Consider the following 21,734-nt stretch of genomic DNA (forward strand, 5'->3'; position numbering starts at 1 on the left):
GGAATTTAAAGATAACACAATAAATACAGATTATTATTATTATTAGTTATTCGTTTTAAAAACAGAAATAGCTGGCTTTAGAGGCTTGTCAGTGAAAAGCTGGAGCCAAAGCCTGTCTGACTGCCTCAACCCCCACCTGCTACCTTCTTCATGTACAAAACCTGACCAATAATTTGCTTATGCAAACCCTGTGCAAATGATGCTATTGCTTAGGGCTTTTTCCTTACTCATGTAATTTCAGTTATGTTGGGTAACCAGAACCATATTTTATATCAAGCTCCAAGCTCCAAATGATTTTCATGAAATGAAAACAAACCGCTATCACTTTGGACTTTAAGACTTTTGCCATTTACAGGTATGGCAATCTTTACGTCCTCTGCTCTATTTTCTGTCCTCATTCACTAGCTGCAAAATAAAGTCTACCGTGCAAAGCTGTGTCAACATTTTTCTTTGCAAATTTCCCACATATTTCCTTAGTTATTCAAATGCCCCAGTGCAGGATTCTTTCTATTACAAAGAAAGCCAAAATAAGCGCATAGTCGTTTTATTATAGATACTCAAAATAGCGTGTTAACCATCTAATACTAATGAATCTAAAGTGTCCTGCACTTAAAAACACCAGTCATAGTATATGACCACACAAATAAGCAACTGTGCTTTAAAAAAGAAAGTTTAAATATAAAAATCACACTTACCATTTTTCTCTATAGAGGGATCATTTAGTTCTGTAGTAGATCTTGATTTATTCCTAAAACAGAATATATAAATATGTCTTATTAAGAACTTTTTAATTTTATTTCAGAAAAGATGGTTTTGTTTTGGTGTGTGTTTGTGTGTGTGTGTGTGTGTGTGTGTGTGTGTGTGTGTGTGTGTGTGTTAGACAGGATTTAACTGTGTAGGCCCATGGATATAGGTGTAGGCCTTTGTAAACCAGGATGGTCTCAAACTCAGAGATCCTCCTGCCTCTGCCTCCTGAGTGCTGGGATTAAAGGCGTGAGCCAAAACACTGGCAAATATTTTTTTTAAAGCAGAAGATTTATTTCCTATATCTTTTGGAATCTGTGTTTCTTCTCAAATAAAGGAATAGGTTCAAAATTGTGCAAACTAACAGAACACAGAAGACATGCTGGAAAAAAAATAAACATGCTGGGAACTTCTCTCCCTCCTGAGAGGATGGAGACTGCCCAGTAGCTCTGCCCACGCTGGCTCCAGCCAGATTTCAGTTTTGCTAGGTTTACAAAGCACCAGGCACCAGACCACTCAGAGTCAGTCTGTGCGGCTTCCTCCACACTGCCCAGTATCAAGATGTGGATGCCAACGGCATTAGGAAGCCAGAGATCATTTATCCATTTGCCAAATGTTATCCTGGCATTCAAAACAGGTAATAAGGCATACTTATTATGCAGGCTACTCTGAAAATGCCATTTTCAGATCTATATTAGCACACAGGGTCGTCCCCTCATTCTACTAAACTAGCTGAACTTCAGAAATAATAACATATGTAGATGCACATATGTACATACAATGTATATCTGCATCCTATGAAGTAACCTATAATGCAAGATAATGGGCCACAACTGGCAGACAGCTATATCTGTCAATAGTCATATCTGTAAATACAAAGAAAACACTTGTCACCAGATGTTAGGCTGTACTCCCTGATGCCTACAAAATATATATATCTTATGTATTATATGTAGTACTAACATATATATATAAATTCATACACACACACACACACACACACACACACACACACACATATATATATATATATATATATATATATATATAGAGAGAGAGAGAGAGAGAGAGAGAGAGAGAGAGAGATCACCTCTGCTCTGCCTCCCAAATGCTAGAATCATAATTCTGACCTTTGGTTTCTGTTGCTTTGGTTTCTCTCTTAATTAGCTTTTCACTACCTTTGCACTAGGCAGATGGGCAATGCCTGAAGATCTCAAGTCTGAAAGTTGATAAGGTAGGGTGAATCCTAGCCTTTCTCATCTTGGGGCTCTTAGATAACTGTTATGTAAGCTTCTGTTTTGTCACAAATAAAAAATGGGACTAAATGTACTGAGAAATTATGCAAAGTGAATAAAGTGATACGAGAGGGAAGGGGACATTTTGGTGATCTCTAGTTTCTCTCGGGGGCTCAGCACAATCAGGAGGCTTTTCTCTGGGTATTGTTTTTTGTTTGTTTGTTTGTTTTTGTTTTTGTATTTTTGAGACAGGGTTTCTCTGTATAGCCAAGGCTCTCCTGGACTTGCTTTGTAGGCCAGGCTGGCCTTGAATTCTCTAGGTATTGTAAGTGCAATCCTCACCTAGTTATTCCTGCTCATGCTCCTCCTCCTATCTTTTCTGAGCCCTGTCACTCACCCTGGTTGCCAGTAAACAAACAAACAAACAAACAAAAAACACCCATCCTACAGGAAGCATTTCAACTCGGCAAGCAGAGGCTAATAATCCTACAGAATGGCTATTTATAGAAGGGCTATTCAAAAGTCACTAGTGATTTCAAAGCTGCATTATTTTAATTACTTGAAAATATTAAGGCTTAGGAAACTATACTTTTCTAATAGCTGGAATCCTATTTTTCCCTCCTACGTGACCAGTGATTCTCATCATACTGTCTATGAGAAAGGTCACAATTCTTATCAGATGTCCTAAAAACATAATCATTTTTAGGTAAGCTTGAGCCAATTTTCATGCCCTTTTTAAATCAAATGGTCTCCTGGATAAGGTGGTACAAACATCTGTAGTCCCAACATTTGGGAAATTTGTGGAAGAAAGAATGCTAGCCAGGGCTACATAGTGAGCTCCAGGCAAGCCTGGGGTACCTCCTGAAAGTCTATCTCAAGGATTTAATTTAAAACACTGTACTGAGTGACCAAAAGAGGAGTGTAATACAGATTTTTGTTTCTCTATTTTTGTTGGGTTTTTTTTTCTGTTTTGTTTTTGAGGCAAGGTTTTGCTTTGTAGTCCAGGCTAACTTTGAGCTCACTGTATGTTCAGGTTAGTCTTGAACTCACATCAGTCCTTCTATCTCAGAGTCCTGAGTGCTGAGATTACAAACACAAATCACCTGAACATCTCTCTAGCTGGAAGCAGCCTTCAACTTTAGTTTGATCAATAACTTGGATCTCTGGTGTTTTGGAGACTATCTTTCTCACTTTCTACTTCTTCTTTGCCCATCCTCCATACATTAAGATGCCACTGATGTACAGGACATCAAAGACAGTCACTTGCACTTCCCCAAATACTTCCACCACCTCCCCAAAGCTGAGCTAGCTCTACCATTCACTAAAAGCAGATGTGTAACCAAGCCCAAGCAACCACAGAATGCTGGCCTACAAAGTCATAAAGCTCAATTTAAAGGAAATTGTTACACAGCCAAGACTGACTGATACAAAGAACAATCTTCAGGTTTTCTTTGTTTTCCACAAGATGAAGGGCTACAGCAGCCTCTACAACTCATCTAGTTGAAATGAAGAACAGTCATCCAATGCCAAGTAAGATCACCCAAGTGAAAGGACATAGTCCACACACCTGTCAGCAGGAAGCCACCCTGAAGAGTCTTCCTCTCTCTTTGGTAGATCGTAGGAATCAATAGGCCTAAAAAATAAGGAAAATGTATTACTAAAATACCAAACTTTAAGACATTCCCTGACCTTAGGAATATTGTGATCTCTATGTGAGGTTTCTATGGCTTAAGAGCTAGCAAGCCTTTCAATCAGTTGCTATTGAAAACGTGCCTCTATGCATTCGCTAATCACACGTCCACTCACTCACTCACTGTGTAAGTGTACACTGGGGTGGGAGAGAGCTCTGTATTCTGTTAATGGTTAGGGCTACAGATTTTTTTTTTAAAGAGTTGCTGCTTTGTTACATCTTTTTGGCGTAGACAGGAAAATAATGTAGGTTAGTGCGGCATAGAAAGAAATGGTAGGGAGGCAGAACTGGGTATTCTGGAAAGGCTAAGATGGTGATGTCAGGGTAGTTTACATCAAAGCAGTGGGCCCCACACATGGGAGGGAAGTCGTTTCCTGAGGTAACAGAAAATACTGCAGTCCAAGGCAGAGGTGCTGGAATTCTCACAGGAGGAAAACACAGAAGACAGGTAAACAAGGGAGGCAGTAAAGCAGGGTACAGCCTGAACGCTAAGGCCTAAAGGAGACCAAGAGAGAGATCACAAGGAGTTTTGATGGTGTTATAATATGTCAGGAAGCAATGCAAGAGCCGAGAGAATCCAAGTGACACTATAGTGCTTATGGTTTAAAGGCCCCTTTGAACTGCTGGATTCACTTGTGCAAAGCAAGGAAGGCAGAAGAGGGAAGACATACAGGGCAGACAAAACAAAGCCACAGCCACGAAACTCCTTGGTGCTCTTCAGCTATGGGGACAGACCTCCGGTACTGGTATATTTTGACGGAAGTTTCTCGCTCCCTCTCTGCCTGGAGCTTCTGTGCTTCAGCTCGTTTTTGCGCCTCAGCCTCAGCTCGGGCCTGGGCCTCTGCCCGGGCCTTGGCTTCCGCCTCCTCCTGGGCTCGGGCGTGGGCCTCAGCTTCTTGCCGCTTCCGGAGCTCCTCCTCTTCCTGAGCCTCTTGTTCCTTCCGTTTCTTCTCCTGCTCAAGCATGCGCTGTTCCTGCAGCTTTTGACTTTGGTCCTCACCAGCATCATCGTCTTCCCGGTGCTCCCTGTCCTCTTCCCCTGCTCGGGTGCCTTCCCTGTCCGAAGACTTGGACCCCTCACTCCAGGTGGGTTCCCAGGTGGCGGCCACAGGCTCCCGGGAGGTCAGAGAGATGCTGTTGGAGTTTAGGACCATCAGCTCCTAAGCAGCCAGTAAAAGAAACACACGTCGCTATCTGTGTCTCTGACATCTTACACAGACTCAACTGTAGGTGTGATTAATGGCAAGCGGCCCAGAATTCCAAGAAGATAGCTACAGCACTAAAACACACACACACGATGTGAATAAATGGGGTCTAAGGCAGAGCAGAAAGACCACTCCAGCTTTATGGAATAATTCCTTGATGCTACATCAGAAAAACCAGGAGAAAAGTTCAACTAGCGTAGCAAATCTCTAACATACTAGAGTTCAATATATTTTTCCAAAGAGCTACAGGAGTGATTGTGTACCTGGGAATTGGGGTGTGTCTAGGGAAATGGGCTGTGGTGCTCCAACAAGGTACGGAGCAGGAAGGGTACAAGGCTTCTTCACTCATGTTACCTCATCCAAGTACTTGGAATTCTCTCTCTCAGCCTCCTGCTGAGCCCTCTGCCACTCTTCCCTCAGCTTCTCCTGCTCACGTTGGTATTTTTCCTGTGGGCAAATAAGGCATAAAAATTAGTCAACGTCGCCTCCTCATGGGAAAAAGAATACTTTCAGTTAACAACTTTGTTATCGCTAAACCTCCATGTCAGTCTTTCATGTGACCGGTCAGGATTTAGTCCCTGAAAGGGGTGGGGGGTGGGGAGGAAGGTCTCGCATTAAGCTAAAATGCAGCTGTCAGGAAAGAGTAGGCACACGGAACGATACCATGTGCCCAAGCTTTACTGTCAATGTAACTCCTCAAGGCCTCTGGCTAGGATAAGGGGACTGATAGCAAAACAGACCTCATCTACAGCTGACAGGGACAAGTGCTCACCCTCTGAGCCACACTCCTGACTGTGCCCCTCCAGTCTCCAAAGTGTCCATAAGACATAACATTTTTTAATCATCAAATGGGAAGGTCAAAATGCGCACGCAATATGCAAAAGAGTTTGATGCCCTAGCTCTGCTTTTTTTCCCCCCAAGCTTGTTTCTTAACACAGGTCGGCACTAGCCGGAAGAGAGCGATGAAAGTTAAGCCTTCTGTTCACCCAGGCGATGTGGTACTACCTGCAGCAGACGGTCCTGTTCCTTCTGCCACCGTTCCTGCCGTCTCCTCTCCTCCTCTTGATCCCATGCCCAGCGACTCGGGGCATTGAGGGTTGGAACGGGAAGCTAACCAGTTTGTGGCAACAAGAGAACGTAAACAACGGAACAACATAAAATCCTTAAGTCATCTACTGAAACACTTCCACGCTCATCAATTATTCATCTCACGCTGGCTTTAAACGGTAACGGAGAAGACATGGTCTCCCATTTCAATGTCAGTCTTCCCAGCTTGGAATATTACAACCTGACCAACATTTACGCATCTTAAAAGCAATACGAGAAACATCGCTGAGTTGTAACCTAGCCCCACCAAACTTCCCTCCGTGTCCCCAGCTACGAAAGTCTAATACTCACATCGGGAACCACGGAATCCGGGCTTCCTGCATTGCAGCGCGTGGGCAAGGAAGAAAGAAAACCACACCGTGAGTCTCTGTCTCTACAAATTCTCTTCAGGGGATTCTCTCTCTAGCTATCCCTACCAGGATCCTGAGTGACATCAGCTTTCTGGGTAACACAGCTATCTATGAATCCTTTTCCTCCAGCTCCATCTGTACTCATCCTCCAAACTCAAGTTTAGCACCAGAGGAAACCGCTGGTGCCTCGGACTCTAGGAAAGAACGCCGACACTGATCTGAACTGAACAGTGTCCATGAGTTCTGCTTAACAGAGCGAAAGGACACAAACAAGAATGCCTCCTGAACCCAGTTTCTGCGAATAGTCACCAAAACATGACATCAGCCATTTTCCAAGTCTCCTTGTTTACAAGCGGCTTTCTAATTGATACAAATGGCAAAAAGCAAGTTCAAGATACCTTTTCCTCTTCTGATATTTGAAAGCCAGTACTCAAGCTTGGTGTGGAAGCAAGCAGGCACTGTATTATTATTATTATTATTATTATTATTATTATTATTATTGCATTATTATTATTATTATTATTATTATTATTATTATTATTATTATTATTATATTTTGTTGTTATTTTCTAGCAGGGACTCATGAAGCCCAGGCTGACCTCGGGCTCACTGAGGTAGAAAACACTGACTGAACTTTGACCCCACCTGCCTCTATCTTCCACGGGCACAGATTACAGGTGCAGACCACCCTTCCTGGCTAATTTATTACTATTTTGAGACACTAATTTAGCCCAGGCTTGCCTTGAATTTTATATAACTATTTAAAGAACATTGTTTTAGGACTTGGGAAAATGTTCTTCCCGAAAATATCTCACTGAAGAAAAGTGAGAGTAAATCTAGAATAAAGACAAGGAATTATTTTGTCTTAACCTGATTGAGTTAGGTGAGTATTATCACTTCAATTGAATAGCCATAGAAAACAGTGATCTTAGTTAAAAAATATATATATATATATATATTTTATTAATATATATATATTAATCAAAAGCACCAAGGACAGCTGATAAACTCTATTTTAGCGTCTGAGAGGAAACTTAATCTAATTTAAGAACATTACATAATAAACACAACAGACACAAACCCAGTGGGTATCATAAAGCAAATTCTGCCACAATTCATTAATAGTAATGAAACAGTAACATTTTAGATGGCAACGGAAAATCTCCTGTGATGTCGCAGCTAAAATGTTAGACATTGCTTTTAAGTTCTCCAGAGCGCAACACAGTGGGAACCAGGTTCAGAAGAGAGAGCGTCAGACAAGTGTGAAGATGAAGAAAGCCGCATGCACCGCCCACGAGGCAGCCTGCGCAGCTACACCAACATAGGTGACTTCTCAATGCTCCACGACTCAGATGCAACCGGATTTTCTTTATTTTCAATGTCCTCTGACATCAACAGAGTTACTGTTATCAGCCCTTCAACAACAGTGTTTCCGGTGACCAAAAGAGGTTGGTTTGGAGGGTTTGTTGTTGTTTGTTGTTTGATTTTTGTCCGCCTGAACATATGTTGGTGTAAGCTAACGCTGTGCAAATGACAAGAAGCAGTAAGTTGACAGTGAAATTCCTCATTCCTTACTGTTACACCCAGTGGGAAAGCACGTGTGTCTAACAGCAGCTCAGTGCTCTGGTGGTTCTGTTTTGATTTTTTTTTTCACAAGGTTAAAAGAGAGAAACACCTTGAGAGCTAGACAAAGGACACGCAAAGACCCATTACCACAGAGGTAGACCCATGAGCTGTAAGAAAAGCCTGGTGATCCTGGGGAAAGAACGGAGATGGGTTATGTTGCTTGATCATAACAACAGCAAGATGGAAGGAGACTGGTGCGCAGAAGCACAGACCGTGAGGAAGTTACAAGTGAGACGAAGTCATGAGAGCCCAGGAATAGTTTGGCTTTACGGTTTATTACCTTGCTCAAAAAATTGTGATCGCCTTTTTAAATTTCTCAAAGAAATGGATTCTGAGGCTAGTTGAGAAATAAGAAAACAGATACCATGTCATTCATTTTAATTTCTTACCGCCGATAAATTCCGTGACACCTCATACGCCTTTCTAATCTGTAGCAATGTTGTTTTTTAAATAACAAAATACGTAGCCACTGAAGAGAGACACCATTTCAAGGCAAGGCATACATATTTAGTAGCTTATACTACATTCAAATTAGTGAAACAAACACACTTTTATTAACTATTTTTAGTAGATAGCACTGTACTTTCACAGCAAGGAGAGCCATACCAACAGCTTAGCGCTCAAGGCTTCGAAAAAACAAAAACTAACACTTTTTGCTCAGGTCAATCAAGCTAAAGTTATCTCTACCAAGGCATTTTCACAGCACGATGAAGGAAAAATCAAAAAGTATCTGGAGAAGAAGATAACAAAAGTAATACAACACAAGGAATGACCAAGTGAAAACAAATGCTAAAATTAAAGTATGTTCGATTAAAATAGTTTGTGATATTTAAGGACTTAAAAATGCTAGTTTAAGTCTTATTTTCTTTTTAATGTAGGTTAGCTGGGGAAAAAAAAGAAAACATAATCTGACTTCTCCTACAGATCAGTCCCAGGACTGTGGGACGAATAGTAAACATCACCTGATTGTGGGTGATGCTCAGTTATCTAAAATAACCCTCAAGTAGCCATGCCCTGCATAGGGTCCCTCGGTCACCACATAGGTGTCTTATGAGTTGGCTGTACTGCCTGGGTCACTGGCAGAACAGAACTGGAGTTCTGTAGATTTCAGTATCACAGAGGAAAATCAGCAGTGTTTATTTTAAAGCTCTGTTGATAAAGGAAACAACAGTCCCACAGTCTAATTATTAGAATTGAAGGGACAATAATAATCATTGAGGAAAGGCAAATTCATAACTGTTGGTCAGCTTTGTGCAACATATTTGCAAACTGCCCAACAGTCTTTAAAGTCACCAAAGCAAATACAGCCCCACGGCAGGAGGCCTGGCCTCATGCTGTAAGACCTGCAGCTTCAGCCTATTCTGGTTTCTTTGCTGCCTATGTGGACCTGAAAGCTCTTTCTGATATGCCTAGGGAGTAACACACAGTATTCAGGAGCTAAATTGTCTCTGAATGGTCAAGGCAGAAGGAGAGAAAGTTGAAACACTGCCCTGGACCCTCTGGCTTCTTTACCAAGACTTTAGCACTGTTGCTCCCATTGGTGACTCTGTCAGCAACAGCTCCCTGCATATTTGTCCTTTTCAGAACAATGACCAATGATGGAGGGAAAAGAAACCTCATCATTTTGTGTTTAATGAAGATCTTTCTGCCAACACTCCACAGCCAGGAAGCTGCTGGCTCTGGGAAAACCTCTTCTTCTTATTTGGCTTGGGCACTCAGGTACCCAGAGCTCTACATTTGTGCTTGCTGCCAAGTCTGCATTTGTAGCTCCCAAATCATCCCGCACTGGCAGTGGCTGCAATCACATTGACTTGCTAATCTCGGTTTCAACTTCCTGTGCATCCCGTTTTCTCTCGCTTATAGACATTAATTATTATAGTAGATTTTCAGAGCTATGACTTATCCTGTGGGACAAACAGAAGCGATTTAAGAGTGGCCTTTACCTTTTGAATCAAAGGTGTTGCTTTCCTCATGAATTCCATTGATTGCTTTGGATTCAGTATACTGGAAAGGGGGAAAACGCTAATTAACATTCTCTCCAATTGGACTTTGGGCTTAAATAATACATCTCTCATTAGGGAAAAATATCTTTAAACAAGATGGGGTTTCTCAAGATATTGATTCATTCTTCACAGCTTCTTATGTGTAGTAAAAACTTCATTACTTTCCAATACTTACAAAAGGATCAATGACTAGCTAAAGGGAAGAATGACCATAAGTTTAATCAGTCATTAATAAGTCTATTCAGTTCAAAGCTTAAACTACCAATTAAAATGAACAATTCTAATTAGAAATAGAAACTGTTTTTCAAAAACTGTACGGAAAAACATTGCTTTAACATTTTGAAATTTTCTGTATTGAGCTCTTGAACCAATTCATGGAATTTATAGGCCTTAATCAAGCATGCAGTCCAACCTATCAGATTCACCCACATAAGAATTAAAATGCTTCATGAGGCTTCATTGTGCACACTATGCCAGTAGACTACAGAACACATAGATAATTTATAGAACATAATTTTCCACAATTGCTATTTCTCATTCACACAGATCTGAGAGGTACTTATAATGATGAAAGATTGGTGAGAAATACCTGTAGAGCAACCTTATGGAGAGATGCTGCCATTATATAACTCAATAATTAGGCTACTAATAAAAATGTTGTACATTTGTAATACTACACTTTATTAAGTATAACCTAATTTACATTTTATATAGTATCAAAACTATCTCATAAAATCATTGCATTTTCCATATACAGCATCTATTGTTACTTTGTTCTACTTACAGGGCTCTGAAGGCTTTCAGAGAAATCAGTTGTTACCGATAGACTTGAAGACTTGTCTGTGTTGTAAATTCCTGAAGTTGTATCAGTCCACTTTGTTTCTGGTGAACCTATAATTTTGGTAGCCACACTGGTAAGATTGAGGGTTTTATGCCGTATAAATGGCAAGGAAGGTTGGTCTTTGCCCCAGTCTGATTGGCACATGAAGATCAAGTAATGAATACACATAGACAGTGAAGTAGAAAGAATAAAGTTACTGAATGTACAGATAAAAAACATACACAGACAGATGTACAGTCAGACAGATGAATCAAGTAGTGTGTAAATGACATGGAGACTTTAGGGCTTTAACCAGCAGACCACCTTCCCAAAGTGCAAAGGTTAAAAAAAAAAATCATGGTAGTAATGAGAAAACTAGCAAATGTGCTGATTCTTTTCTTAAACTGGGAATACATGTTATATGCCAAAACCAAAACGTGGTGGGTCTTGAGAGACTTGCTGCCCCTTCCCTCCTAACCATCACCTATGGCACACAAACACGACGATGGAAAAAGCAGATTCCAATGCTATAAGAATCAACAGGAACATGTCCTGCTGTGAGCTCGATGACAGCCGGACAATGAACTACCGCAGAGAACATTATATTGGAACTGCCTTTCTTTTAATTGATTTTTGTTTTGGTTAGGTTTATTTTTTTGGTTAGTTGGTTCGTTGGTTAGGCTTTTTGTTTTGTTTTGTTTTGTTTTTGTTTTTGTTTTGTTTTTGTTTTTGTTTTTTGTTTTGTTCTTGTTTTTGAAACAAGGTTTTTCTGTATATCCCCAGCTGTCCTGGAACTCACTCTACAGACCAAGTGGCCTCAAACTCAGAGATCCTCCTGCCTCTGCCTCCTAAGTGCTGGGATTAAAGGCATGCACCACCACTACCCACCTCACAGTGCCATTCTTAATGCTCAGCTTTGTGGCTCCCAGCTACATGTACACTGGCTTTTGGTTGACATTTGTATTCAGCGAAATCAGTTACATAAGCAGTCAAATGGTATAGAATTCAGCAGATTTGCTAGTGATGCATTTTTAGAAAGACTATTCAGAGCTACTGTTCATGATTTGTCCCAACACAATGACAAAACAATTATAAGCACAAAGCTAAGTAAAAGGGAATGGGGAGAGGATTAGTAAAGCCAATTGTTATAAGCATTGCCAGTGTCGGGTGGCCCTATTTAGAAAGCCAGGCACAGTGGGGACACAAACTCACCTGACTTTCCATGGCGCCTGACATCCATCACCAAGTTTCCAGTTTCTTGGGCATCTGCCATGGCTTCCTCCCACTTTTTTGTATCCTTATATGAAAACTTGGTGTTATTGATGGCGAGAATTTCATCATCTACCTGCAGCTGAGAAAACTCTGCTGGGCTACCTAAACAATGTAAAGTAAAGGAAATAATCAAATGAAAAGAAACACACACAATCTCCTCTCTGTTGTTTCTTAAACTAAAGAGAATGGCTTTTTCATATAAACTAGTTCTTACTGCTTCCAGTAGAGAAGCAAACACCAATGCTTGTAATGTATCTAATCTCTGAGTCTCTACACCACATGCCATACCAAGGACGCTATTTACTTCATACTCTGTATTTTAATTTACATTAAAAGGAAAAGTGGTAAGTTCAGCCAATTAAAAAAAAAAAACTCCCCAAGGGAAAAGTAAAGAATGCAAATATTTTTAAATCTAAAATGTGAAATGTACTTCAATTGAGCATCATTTAGCACTCTGGGGGTAGGGAGTAAAAGAAAAAAGAGTTCCTTCAAACTACATTTAGTCCCTAAAACTAAAGTACCATGACTACAACAATCTTGAAATTTAAAATAAAGAGCCAATGTCAACACACAGTTCTAAAAAATAAAAATATGTAAACAGCGACCTCCTCTCAAATAGAATAGATCTCACTGTAATTTTCAACCTTGAGGGCATATTTAGATGTTTCTGGGTTTCCCTTGGCATAACCCTGTCTACGGGGGAAGCAATCGCCCAGAAGAATCCCAAAACATCCTGAACATATAAAAGGTGACAAATAAAATATAAACAGTACTTAGAAAACATCGTTCTTGGCTGGAGGTGACCACGGACAGAGGACCTACCATGTGTGACATGTTTGGGTCAAGCCACTACAAACAACAACATAAACAAACCCCATTTTGGTTTTTATATGCCTGTTTATATTTATCAAAAAAACTACAGTTACTTATGGAAATTTTACACTAAGTCTTCAGATAAGTATTACTTGTTAGATTTTCTAGAAATTGAATTAAAAAAAATTCTCTAGGGTTATAAAACGGACACTCTTCAAAACTAAAACGAGATAGGAAAGAAAAATAAACAATATGTAATTTGTGATAGCAACTGCTAGCCTCAGGAAAGAAACATCACCTGTTGCCTCTGCTGAAATGTATCTTTCCCACATGCCCCCTCCCCCTACATTCCAAATCAAGTTCTTTCTCGTTTCCCATACACAGAGCAGAGAAGGCGGGGCAATATAGTCAGGTCTATGGTTTACCTTTTTCCACTGACGCTACGAAGATCCCAGAAAAATCAAATTTTACTGTAAACCCAAAGACAGGTTTGCTCCCAGGCGTCTGGTTTATGCTGATTCTCATATCGCTGAACTGATCCTGAAAGTAAAACATGAAACGCTCGTATCAGGTGTCCCTGGCACGCACATGGAGGAAAACCTATCCATGAGAGACGGGACGCTGCACCAAGGCACACCTGCGTTAGTTCATTACAAAACAGCAGCTTCCCACCTTCTTCCTTGGGTTTGATAAAAGTTTCATTTATATGTATATCATGGAGTAGTCTTTTATGTTAAAATGAGGTAAGGGCAAATCTTTCATCAACCAATGTTTTCTTTCATTTTAATATAATCCTACAAACAGGTTGGCCATTAATAAAGTCTAGGCCTTTTTTTTTTTCACCATAAAAGCAAGTGTCTAATTTGCAAACCACTTATTCACCACCAAGAACAAAAAAAAGGGTAAATTATCTGCTTTTAAAATGACAGACAGTATGCTGAACACAATCCGCCTCCACTAGTAAGCATTTGTAGCTGAAGCAGGCAAATGCCCCATAGATGCAGCCTCAGCGGTCAGTAGGAGTAATCCACCTGGAATTGACCAGGCCTGGCGCACTGGGCATATTTTTTGGCTCAACTGGTTTAATGGGATACAGAGGCAAAGTCATTGCTGATGCCCATGCTACAAAATACAAAACTCTTCCCTCTCATCTTAGAGAAATTGCACACAAACACATCTAGATCATGGCTCCTTTGAAGCATCATTAGTACCCACCAGAGCCCAAGAACAATAGCATCTTGGGAAAGTAGAACTCTACTTCCATGCCCCTTACTATACTACATAAAAACAAATCCTAAACTGCCCAGAATATATTTCTTTTCTTTCTCCTCTCCTCTCCTCTCCCCTTCTTTCTTTCTCTAGATATTTTTATTTTTATTGTATGTGGATGGATGTTTTATCTTCATGTATGTGTGTGCGCCTCATGGGTGCAGAGTTAGAGACAGCTCTGAGCCACTATACGGCTTCTGGGAACTGAACCTGGGTCCTCTGAAAGAGCAGGCAGTGCTCTTAACTGCTGCACCATCTTTCCAGCCCCCAAGACTTTCTTAAATTACCTTCTAAACCAAATTTCAGTTTCACAGTAAGCTACCATTGTTAAATCACCTTTCATTAACCAGCAAGATGGCTCAGCACGTAAAAGCACTTACCAGTCAGCCTGAGGACCTGAGGTCAGTCACCAGGCCTCATACGATAGAAGAGAACCAACTCTTGCAAGGTGCCCTCTGCCCCCCATATGCATGCTGTGAGACACACACACACACACACTCAAAATTTTTGACATCTTTTTTAACATATACCTTATTTGTGGTAAACAACAGATATAAACCACAATGTATTTATCGAATTAGTGTCTTAGTTCTTTGCTTTCTATACATAAGCAACTTAAGCTCACATATATTTAAAAAAAAAAAAAAAACTCCCAAAGCTACTTTACTTTCCAGACCACAGACTGCCAATTCTTCATTTTAATCTGGCAATTAAACTCAAACCTAGGGCTAACCAAAGTAGTAGTAAGCTTCCTGCCTTTTTTTTCGAGCCATAAAATAAATTTAAGATTCAAGTGGCAAAACTCTGAGAAAAGCTGTATAATGTATAAGAATTACAAGAAAGGGAAGGAAGGCAGATATACGCACGTGCTAAGCCTTATAAACACATGGAAGCACCATAGTATGGCTCAGTTATTCACTGTGCAGCATACACTCCTTGGGCACGGCCTCGGCGGAAGGCGTGATACTGAGAACAAAGATGAATGAGGCTAGATTCCTGTTTTTAATAACTGTAACCTTTCAAAAGTGGCTATGGAGATTTCTAAAACAAGAAAAAAAAATGTAGCTAATAGCATGAAGTTTCCACCAGGAAGCCTTTTGAAAGACAGCCTGAATAGAAGCATCCAGATGTTGTTGTGACAGGCCTTATTAATGAGCTTGCTGAACATCAATCTGAAGGTGATAAAACTTGGCTGAGAATAGACAGGAGAAAGGTACAGCTTGGTTCTACTCCTGAGCCAAGATCACCACACACTTAAATTAGAGGGGACTCAGTGGAAATAAGTGGTCATCTTTACCATACACACAAAGGTCTGACTGAAAGCTAATAGCAGCACAAAATTTATTGTCTTTCAAAGACAGAGAGACAAATACTGGGTTACACAGTCAGTCCCCTTGTTGGGGTTTTATTAGTTGAAGATTAGTTGAAGAAAAGATGAGATGGTGTTTTAGTAAATGGTCTCAAACTACATTTTAAAAGTGCTCTCTGGGAGACTGCAATTGAGCATTGTCTTTTTCTCCCAAATAAAGGATGAGGGAGAATGAGCTTTAGCCACAGAGAGAAGAGCTTCTCGGTTACAGTGAAGCAGAAAAATGGTCGACAAAAGGCTGTCCTCAGCTTGAAAATGAAGACAACTCTGAGCATGGTAAATAAAAGACCAGATACCCACCTCTCAGAATTTGCTAACAGGGAAGATGGCTTCGCTGTGGCTACATGCTGGCAGACTGTCATGTCCATACTCAGGACAACACACAGACAAGAAAAAGGGCAATGCAAGGATAATTACAGGTGAATCTCTGTGGGTACCCATGTTATCTTGTGCATGGCATTGAGTGTAACAGAGCTTTCTCTCTCTGACATTAGTTTTCAAGTTTTTCAGGGTTGAAGCCCTACTTTCAAATGACAATCTTATGTGTACAGCATCCTTCCCAAAACCTATATATATGTATACATGGTGAGTGTGCCCACATGCGCACGCACGCGTACACACACACACGCACACACACACAAACACAATATTAAAGTAGGTGATGGTTTGAGGATAAAGATTGTAGGTCACAGGATCCCATTTTTAGGACATTGCTGTGGAGTGTTGGGTTCCTGAATTACTCAATTATGCCTAAGACTTCTTATAAAGGAATTTTAACCCAGCAACATGGCTTCTCTGGCTGAAATACAGACACGCCTTTCATCCCAGGAGACAGAGGCAACAGATACCTGAGTTCAAGGCCAGCCTGGTATAGAACAAGTTTCAGGTTAAGAAAAGCTTAGGTCCAGGCATGGTGGCATATGCCTTTCATCCCAGCACTCAGGAGACAGAAGCATGCTGATCTCTGAATTCTAGTCAGTTCCATTCAGGCAATTCAGTTGAGTCAGGGAGCTGAGAGGCAGTGCACTGAAGTTAAGTTTGTGCCAGTTCAGTTTGTGGAATTCAGAGGCAGTTTTACAGAGACGGGTTGAAGAGAGAAAAAGCCAGACACAGGTGAAGACAGAACAAGCCAGAAAATGAGAAAGAACCAGAAGATTAAAACAGATTGCCAAAGTTAAATGAAGTCAAGCAAAGCAATTCAGTCAGAGGCTGACAGAGAAGCCAGATTGAATCAGTCAGCTAAGGGGAGAGGAGTTTGAGCCAGAACAGTAGAGTTGAACCAAGCATCAAGAGTTCAGAATGAGCTAGAAAAGGGTGTGTTTATTCATCAGTAAGTCTTAGAGGCTGAAAGAATTCTAGGCATAGATAAGATTGTTTGGAGGCTAGAAGCTTCCTAGACTAGGCCTAGGTTAGCAGTTGGGGGCAGAAAGCCTCAGAGACAACAATTAAATCAGGTGAATAGAAATCACCTTTACAATTTGTTACATATAAACGTGTGTGAGCTACTCAACAAGGATTTCAGGGAGAATCTCTAATTTCTTAACTTTCTCTACAAAATTAGTCCAAGTGAGTATGGTACAAAGGACCCGAGCTACAGAATAAAATTGAGGAATTACATTTTTGAACTAGATGGAACAAAAATATAACTTATCAAGGGAAACCTAGATTTTTTTTTCTGATGACTAAGAAATGAATGACCCAAGTAGTTTCCATTGTCTGTGGCAGAAAAGAGAAAATAGTAGTTATCCATCAACAAGTCAGCATTACAGCTAAAAGCATCTCCCTCAGATTGGCTGCAATTTGATCAGAAGGACCCACTGAAAGTGAGATTGTTCCACATGCTGTCTGACTGATCAGCCAGAAGCAGACTAATTGTCTAAAAACAGACAAAGGTGACCTGGAATCTCAAGAGTGTGAATTATTTCTCATAGAATTGCTGAATTATAATTTCCATGTCACCATTAACGGGAGTTAATGAAAACTAGAGTCAATCATATGCACTAAGAAAATTATTATCTTCCAGTGTTTCCAACTAGATAAACGCATTGACTTAAGAAAAGCTTACTCATTTGATTAAAACAAAAAAACAAAACAAAACAAAACAAAAAAAAAAACACTCAATGCAGGTTTGGGTGATATAATCCAGAATAAGGATGGAAATAATCCTTCAGTTCTGTCCCTGTGGCTCCTTAGTGCATTCCAGGTTCTCCTTGAAATGAGAATAGCAAGGAAGTGGCCTTCCAATCCCAGCCCTGCTCTAACACTGGAGCCTTCTTTCCTCACTAAAGATATACCTAAATCTTTGTCCACCCTCGGTTGCTTTACCACTCAAGGGAAGCAGATACCCTTCCTACCCCTGCTGCCTTATACAAGCTTTCCAAACCTCTCATCTATCTACAAAATCCAACAAGAGTACATGGATCCTTCCAGGCACTACCAATGATTCCCCAAACTGGGAAACACTCTTCTAAGTCACCTATTGTCCCCTCCACCATCCCCATCTCCCAAGTCTCTCTAGTCCCATCATCGTCTGATCAGTGTCTTCTTCCCTTTCTACTCCATCTTGTCATTTCCAACCTTCCTGACCATAACTTCCCTAAGTAACTTGCTCTCGCCAACATGCTTTCACCTACTAGGTCCAACAGTTTCATAATTAAAGCGTCTTCTCCAAGACATGCCCTACTTCCTCCACCATCCAACTACTGTGAGAGTTAGAAATGCCTCTCTCTGCTTTCTTTCCCTTCTGTTCCCAACCTTACTCCTTCTGCTGCCCTACTTACACTTTTAATAATGTTCTCTCTCAAGTTCACAGACTATGACCTTGAATGAACCCATCATCTCCATCCTTCTACAAGTCCTCATAATACTTTAGAGGCATATTCTTCTTCTCTCCCCTTATCACCTCCTGTGTGTCTTGTATCTCTGGCCCTCCTTCCCCACAGCTGCCAGACTCTACTTATAGAACATACTGATTATGTCACACCCCATTTTTACATTCCCAGTAGCTCCCCAGTACCAGCTTAGTAAAATGAAAATTCTACATTTCTGAAATAAGTTCTGTTTGGGTGAGGTTCAGTAAATATATGCCGCCTTTTCTCACCATGACGTTAGGAATAATTTCATTGTCAGGCCTAGGGGTGATGTTGTAACTCCAATGCCTAGGAGGCTGCGGTAAGAGAGTTGAGTTTGAGGTCATTTTGAGATACATTTATCTGTACAGGCCAGGAGATAGAGGAAATACTTCGATCTTTATTAGTTATAAAATTCTAAAAGCACAGTAATGGTAAAAATAAGTCAACAGTGGCTGAGATTGTTCAGGGGTAAAGAGCGCCTACTGTTCTAGGCGACCCAAGTTCAGTTCCCAGCACCTATATCAGGGATTTCACAAGCACCTATAACTCAGCTCTGATGGATCCAACACCCACTTCTGGCCTCTGTGGACACCTGTACACATATGGCATGCACACATAAAGACACATGTGCACACAAAGACAGACATGTGCACACAAATAATTTTTTTAAAGTCAACACCACTGTCCTAATTATATAAGTCAATCCTTGATGTTGAATATGCCTGTTGGAGGAGAAGGAAGAAGAGGGGGAGGAGTAAGAAAAGGAGGAGCAATTGATCAGGATTAGTGCTCAGGGCATGAGAAGATGGAGTGAGGTCCATGTATTTCACCATCCTTGGGCAAGTCATACAAGAGAACGTTCAAGTGTTTCACCAGAAAAACTGAACATATTAGCATCTGCTCTGAAGGTTACTGAGCAGATTTAATGAAACATTTAAAAGGTGCCAATGCCCATGGCTGATGCTGAAGACTTACTTTGTTTCCCTTGGAAACACATTAAACATGATATACATGCTGATTAAGCACTTTCCAGATGAATTCAATAAAACCATATTTAACTCAAAAACTTATTTTGGAAGCCAATGGGGCAGGGTCACATTCGCTTCCTCCCTGCACAGTGAGCTGGCTCTAGTCAAAGATATAACCTAAAAGGCATGCTATTGAACTAGAATAAGGAGCACCCCACATAATTAAAGGTGTTCTTTGTCAGCACTGGGGAACTGAACTTAGAACTTTATAATAAACAAGTGCTCTATGACTGAGGCATCTCCTGTTCAGGAACAGAATCAAAGTTATGTTAAAAAGTTCCCTGCTTTCAATGTATTATTATTCGCCTTCTGTGAATTGTTTTTAAAGGCTAGAGCAGAGATTCTGGGACATAGATTTGTGTGGCATTTGAGAACAGGAAGCTAGGAAAGGGTAAGAAACAGAAACTTGTATGTAAAACAAGCTTGGACGGGAAAGCTTGAACGCCATTTCTGCACTGCAAGGCAACTGAAGAGTGAGATGGCCTCTGAGTCTAATCTCTTTCTATTTTCTTTGGTCTCCTGGCAACCTAAGTTGACCAGGGAGGCAGGGAAAATGGTGAAATCCCTGAGAGAAGAGGGAGAGGAAGGAAAGGTGGTGAGAAACCACCTGTTCAGCAATGGGGAGGAACAGGAAGCTCCCGGTGGGGAGGGGGGAACAGGTGAATACATTCATGTTAATTTCTTTCCTTTCCTGTGGGTTCCCTGCCTATGACACAAGCCACCCTGTTAGCATAGTTCTGAGATGGGCTCCTATCCTCTGTTGGCTGACTCACTTTCTTAAAATACTTCTATGTAACATCGCATTGCATCCCAAAACCACACTTCAACCTTAAAGTTCTCGCACTCAAGAACCAAAAAGAATTTGAAATTGCCTCCCAGATCAGAGTCAACCTTAAGGCTGGTAAACAAGGCCTTGAATGCAGCTCAACTAGCATTGATGTAGGTCAAGTCAACATTAGTTGACAACTGCATGTTGACTGAAAGGTACAAAGAATATCAATGAAAGAGGAAGACACGGATATTTGCAATAAGGAAGAAGTTAGTGAGTGTAACTTCCGGGGTGGTTGGGTCAATTCCAACCAGGAAGATAAAATACATGGATCATGAAAGAGGTAGTTTTGCCTGGCTTTGAAGGACTTGAAAGGCATTATGCAGGGAGATAAGCAGAGTAAACATCTTCAAATGGGAAAGTAATAATGGCTAACGTATGTAATGTGACCAAATAAAACCAGCTTTCTTAGTAAGCTCAGGTACACTTCTTTCCCTTGATGTAGGAAGAGGCAAAATCCTGTGTAAAATTTCCTGAAATTCGATCCGAAGTCTACCACTTAGTGCCCTGGGTGGTCTTGGAAAAGTAGTGTGGTCATCGATGTTTTCAGTTTTCTGTGTGTAAGAATAAAAACAATGATGATGACACCACAGGGCTATGACATCACAGGGCTATGGTGACATCACAAGGCTGTGGTGACATCACAAGGCTGTGGTGACATCACAGGGCTGTGGTGACATCACAGGGCTGAGGTAAATGTTTTCTCATATAGACTCCTCGGAAGTTTGTCTATCCCATGGCATGCAGTCATTCAACATGTGAGGAATGGTAAAGGGTATCTGAGCTCATTCCTAAGGAATACCAGCACTCCACAGAGTGTCTTGAACTCCACTCAGAGGACAAAATGCTTCAAGATACTCTAGAACAGAGACATTAATAAGTCTTCTATACAACAAACACACCTGAGGCTGTTCATAGCCAACTGCATTGGCAAGAAAATGACCTGGATTCTCATAGGGACAACTGAGATTAAAGATGCTAACAGTATGAGAGACCCTGAAGGAACAAATGTAATGCTATTAGCAGCAAAAGCACAGGGAAGTAAAGAGAAGGACCAGAGAGCATCCTTCTACAAAGCCACAGAAGCATCAAGATGTTCAGCCACTCACTGTTTGTTTCCTATGGACATCTAGAGTTTGAGCACAAATTTGAAAGTGTAACGTACAAGGACCCTGTGTGTCTCACTCATCAGCTCTTATGCATTGAGAGCCTCTCTGTGAATGGAGTCAGTCAGCTCCATAAGATGCTCTCCTAATAGCATAGAAATGGATAGTCCAAATAGAGACAGGCAAGTCACCATGTGAAATACAAAAGCGCTCAAGACTTCCACTAGCTCCAATGGCTAAATGCAGGCAAGTATTTTGTGGCAGAATGCCGCTTCAAACCTGATGAAAACAGCATAAATCCACTATGATGAAACCTGAAACAAAGCCAGGTTAATTTGGGCTTCTTGCAATTTCCAGAGTACAGGACGCACCCACGCTCCACACACGGCCTCTTTTTCTTAATCCATGGCTGCAGT

General features: G+C 40.9%; 1 protein-coding gene across 16 annotated transcripts in view; it reads right to left on the minus strand.

Annotated features, from left to right (window-relative positions):
• The window catches only part of LMO7 (LIM domain 7), a 197,832-nt gene that overhangs the window by 9,842 nt on the left and 166,256 nt on the right, over positions 1–21,734 (minus strand). For 9 of the 16 annotated variants that reach the window (XM_084768125.1, XM_084768126.1, XM_084768117.1 and 6 more), the window contains 11 exons: positions 13,291–13,405; positions 11,993–12,154; positions 10,745–10,932; positions 9,901–9,961; positions 8,238–8,294; positions 6,273–6,298; positions 5,880–5,984; positions 5,229–5,321; positions 4,405–4,829; positions 3,547–3,612; positions 696–748 (listed from right to left, as the gene is read on the minus strand). In XM_084768125.1, the coding sequence (XP_084624251.1) occupies positions 696–748; positions 3,547–3,612; positions 4,405–4,829; positions 5,229–5,321; positions 5,880–5,984; positions 6,273–6,298; positions 8,238–8,294; positions 9,901–9,961; positions 10,745–10,932; positions 11,993–12,154; positions 13,291–13,405 (1,351 nt within the window). The remainder of the gene's footprint in view (positions 1–695; positions 749–3,546; positions 3,613–4,404; positions 4,830–5,228; positions 5,322–5,879; positions 5,985–6,272; positions 6,299–8,237; positions 8,295–9,900; positions 9,962–10,744; positions 10,933–11,992; positions 12,155–13,290; positions 13,406–21,734) is intronic. The other 7 variants (XM_084768130.1, XM_084768128.1, XM_084768122.1 and 4 more) reach the window with 2 other exon arrangements.

This window comes from Acomys minous (assembly GCF_964271855.1).
Source record: "Acomys minous genome assembly, chromosome: 18".
Taxonomy (NCBI): Eukaryota; Metazoa; Chordata; class Mammalia; order Rodentia; family Muridae; genus Acomys; species Acomys minous.